The sequence below is a fragment of the Poecilia reticulata genome, linkage group LG16, assembly GCF_000633615.1.
Source record: "Poecilia reticulata strain Guanapo linkage group LG16, Guppy_female_1.0+MT, whole genome shotgun sequence".
NCBI lineage: Eukaryota > Metazoa > Chordata > Actinopteri > Cyprinodontiformes > Poeciliidae > Poecilia > Poecilia reticulata.
In genome coordinates this window covers 1,313,701-1,317,995 of record NC_024346.1, presented here as the reverse complement: position 1 = coordinate 1,317,995, position 4,295 = coordinate 1,313,701, and the positions used below count along the sequence as shown (strand labels likewise).

The following is a 4,295-nucleotide window of genomic DNA, read 5'->3' as shown; positions in this document are numbered from 1 at the left end:
GGTGTGTTTCCAGGTGTGTGTTGGTGTGTCAGGTGTGTTTCCAGGTGTGTGTCAGGCGTACCATGCTGTAGAGCGGCGTGGTGTTGATCACGACCTGCAGCAGGATCTTGGAGAGCTGCTGCAGGTCGTGGAGCAGCTGCTGGATGTGAACTGGCAGTTCTCGGACCTGTCGAATTGGGCTCAGCTCGGCCAACATGGCCGCCCGCTCCACCAGCTCCCTCAGTGTGGCCTCTCTCAGACTCTCTGCGCGGAACAACAGCGCCACCAGGAGGCTCTGGAAGTACTGCAGCAGCTCACCTGTTAACTCCAGGACCCGAGTCAGACCCACCTGCAGGGACCAGACAAGTTAGATGATTCAGGCTGCTTTCTGTCCTGATAGATGCCAAAATGCATTTTGGGAAATGTAGTTTAGTTAAATAAAAACCTTTAAAGGAACAAAAAAATCATTTTTTAAAACTTATTTGGTAATAATTAAAAACAAAACTAGCTGAAAAGGTTGAACAGATTGATGATTTATGAAAAGTTGAGTTTACTAAAAATGAAAACAATTATACTTGGATTAAAAATTTGATATAATGAAGCTTTTATTATTTTATTGATCCTGAAACTAAGAGAGTTGTAAACAATGGGATCCATTTGTAAAGTGAGAGTCAAAAATTAACGACAACAATTTAGTTATTTAGTCATAAAAGAAAAACGGGCTTCATTTTTCAAAGTCATATTTTTATAACATTATTCATTTATAAATGCCACAGCTTCAAACTAAATATCAGATAACAAACCAAATACTTAGTTTGAAGCTAAATATTTAGCTTCAAGCTAAAGACTTTGTTTTGTGTTGTGAGTTTACGTGCGAAAGGAAAAACGTTCTTCATGTTTTCGTGCCAGAAAACACAAAGCTGAGCTCTGATTGGATTCATCGGACCCGTCAGCTATCTGGATCAGCTGTAAGTGCTTATTCTGATGACCCGTGCGGTTCTGACCCGATGCCAGCTTCCCAGGAGGCACGGGAGGAGAAGACCTGGACCGGAACCAAGTCCCAGCTGGCAGCGGATCCCGACACGTGAGGACAGCAGAGGACGCCGCTCCGCAGGAGGGACGGGGACAACAATGGCTTCCTTCTGTCACAAAGACCCAGGAACGCTCCTGACATGAAGCATGATGGGAAATATTAACCCCACTCAGCTCTGAGGGTCACACAAAAAAACTAAATGTACAAGTCCTCTGATTAACAGAGCCAGAGTGGAATGGGAAGGGTCAAAGGTCACCTCCACACCACCTGCAGTCCAACATCCTTCAGAGAGGAAAACACCTCAGCAGGTTCAGAAAGAGCCTCAGATAGAAGGTCAAAGGTCATGAGGCTCATCCAGTATGGCTGCTTGGTTCTCTACAAACAAGATGGCCGCCAGACTGAGGTTAGCAATGTGGACATCCAGGTGGGACGATGTCTTCTGGACAGAGGAGAGCAGAGTGGACACGATGGACGGAACCAGACAGCAGGAGGTTCTGCCGGGTCACACGGGCTTTTGGAGCTGGAGGTTTTCTCTGTTGGTCGTCGGGTCGGTTCTGGGACACTCCCGGGCCTTCCTCGGGTATTTGGGTCGCAGCGAGGCAGCGGACCGGGACCGGGACCGGGACCTCTGACTTGCTGACACACAATCGGACCGCCACGTGACGAAAAAAAGAGCTGCAGCACCATGTTGCCGTGGCGATTGGTCTTTGTTAGCGGAGCGGCGTCCTGCTGTTCTTCCTCTACAGAAACGTGAGCAGAACAATGCTCTGCTAACCGGGTCGACCCGGAGCCAAACCAGAACCACCTACAGGACCAGCGCCGTCGCTGATGAAGCTGATGTTCACGGCAGGAGGAACCGGTTTGATCCATCATGTGGTGTTTTTCTGACATCCAGCTGATAACCGGCTGATTTTCTTTTATTGTGCCGTTTGATGCGAGAGCGAAGGAAATAAAATGAAAGAGTCGTTTCTTTTCTAACTGCTGTGTCCGAGCAGCTGACTAACAGGCTGTTGGAAACTCTCGACTTTAAACGAACCCGCAGGATCGGCTCAAACCGGGTCTCCAGGCTGGAGTCACATGATTTCAGGGCGTCTCTGTTTTCACCTGCAGAGGGAAACCGGCTCTGTGTCTTTATTCCTCACTCTGGTTCCCGTTTGCAAATAAACCCACTCATCTGGACCGTCAAGGCCGTTTTCTCACCTGGTAGATCCCCTCCTGGCCTGTGGGGGCGCTGCACCAAGAACCACTGAAGGAAACGACACAGAAACCTCTGAAGACACTGAGAGCAACTTCCTTCTTCACCAAATGGAAACAAGATGGAGATTTTAGCGGTTGGAGGATTTCTCTTTAGGCTAAAGACCAGGAGCCATTTCTGCTGCTAGCGCTAGGCTAACAGGTTAGCTTTGGTTGGATTTACCCAGAATGCAATGTGCTGCAGTTGGAGGATTTCTCTTTAGGCTAAAGACCAGGAGCCATTTCTGCTGCTAGCGCTAGGCTAACATGTTAGCTTTGGCTGCATTTACCCAGAATGCCCTGCGCTGTAGTTCACTTCCTGCTTTTGGAGCGGTTTCCGGTTTGCTTGGCGTTCACATTCAAACTGAACCCAGACCGAGGTTTGGAGAACCAGAGGTCAGAGGTCGATAAGCATTCACACCTCACCGACCGAACCGGACTTTGACTAGACAGACGGACTGGAGATGGATTAAACCGGACTGAACAGCGCTGGAGTGAATGAACCCAAAGACTCCCGTTTCTGAATGCTTCCCGTTTGGCCTGAACGCCTCGTCTCTCATTCATCAATAGAAAAACGTTTGGCGAGCCTCGGGACACCTCAGGGATGAGTGCTCAGCCCACTGCTGCTTGTGCTGTTCGCGCTGAAGAAAAGCCCGATTACTAAAGTAGCTGATGGTGCCGTAGAGCTGGGCCTGTACTGTACACGCAAAGTACCTTCAAAATACTCTCTGGACCCAAGGAGACCCAGAATATCACGTAGTAAAAACACTCCTAGAAGTTCTTTTCAAAACAGTTACTCAAGTAAAGTGTAAGTAGATGGATGGAACAAAGCAGAAACAGAAGACGGTTCCAGTTCTGGCTGATTTGGACCTTATGGAGAATCTTTCTGGGACAGAACCAGAACATGTTGGGTTTTCGCTGCAGCATGGGAACAGATCCAGACTCGACATCTGTCTGCTGACCCGTCTCATGTAAAGCAGCAGCGTGTGCCGTCCCAGCGGGCCGCAGCGCCAGCTTCCTGCCGGCCGTTATCGCAGAGATCGGCTCGGACGCTGCGAGCGGCACGTAGGCAGAGCAGGGCACCGCCAGGCCCGTTATCGGACCCGGCTGCTGTGCCTGCAGGCGCCGTCTGAACGCGGCGCTACGTGGAAAAATGAGCAGCTGATAGTCATCTGAGTTCAAAAATAAAACCCATCAGGATCCTCTGGCCTGTAAGAAAACACGTTTTATCACTTTAAATCCAGGCGTTTAGACATTTCTGCAGAACTTTTGGGGGAATGATGCAATATTTTTAGGGTTTTTTTCTCTTTGAATAAAAAAAATCTGAAAACATTTTTGCTATAAAACAACTAAAATGTTTGGAAAAGTGCATCGTCTTCATGTTTCTAAATTATTTGGACAAATTGGTTTTTGGAGCAAAACTTTCTGAAATAATCAGCAGAGCTGGATTTACTGGTTTTCCATCAAAGATTACAATAATCCATATTTATTCCCAAACACCTGAACTATAGCTTCATAATTTCAAATAATTCCAGGTGTGTTTTATCAATAATCAATTGATAAAAGTCCAATGCAAAACACAATTAAATATTAAAGAAGCTTCGGATGAAAAACGGGATTTATTCACATTATTCTGCTGAAGTTTGTTACGTTTTTGTTTGTTTTTTATTATTTTGAAACTTTTTTTTGGTTGATCTATGTTTATTCAGGAATATCAGCTTAATTATTTGAAAGGTTTTGATTCTGAAAAAAGGCCAAAGAATTTCATTTTTTCCCACCAACTTTTCATGCAGCTCAGGTTGGAACGATCAGAACGATAAGAACGATCAGAATCAATCAGGATCAGAAGGATCAGCATCAGAACGATCAGTAGGATCAGGATCAGAAGGATCAGGATCAGGAGGATCAGGATAAGAACAATCAGAAGGATCAGGAGGATCAAAAGGATCAGAAGGATCAGGATCAGAAGGATCAGGAGGATCAGAACGATCAGAAGGATCAGGATCAGGAGGATCAGAAGGATCAGGATCAGAAGGATCAGGAGGATCAG

The 4,295-nt window shown here is 46.5% G+C and overlaps 1 protein-coding gene across 1 annotated transcript in view; it reads right to left on the bottom strand.

The window, feature by feature from the left end:
- Positions 1 to 28: 28 nt before the first annotated feature.
- LOC103477535 (perilipin-2-like) overlaps positions 29 to 4,295 on the bottom strand; it is an 11,853-nt gene continuing 7,586 nt past the window's right edge. The window contains exon 6 of the mRNA XM_017309316.1: positions 29 to 328. Coding sequence (XP_017164805.1) covers positions 29 to 328 — 300 coding nt within the window. The remainder of the gene's footprint in view (positions 329 to 4,295) is intronic.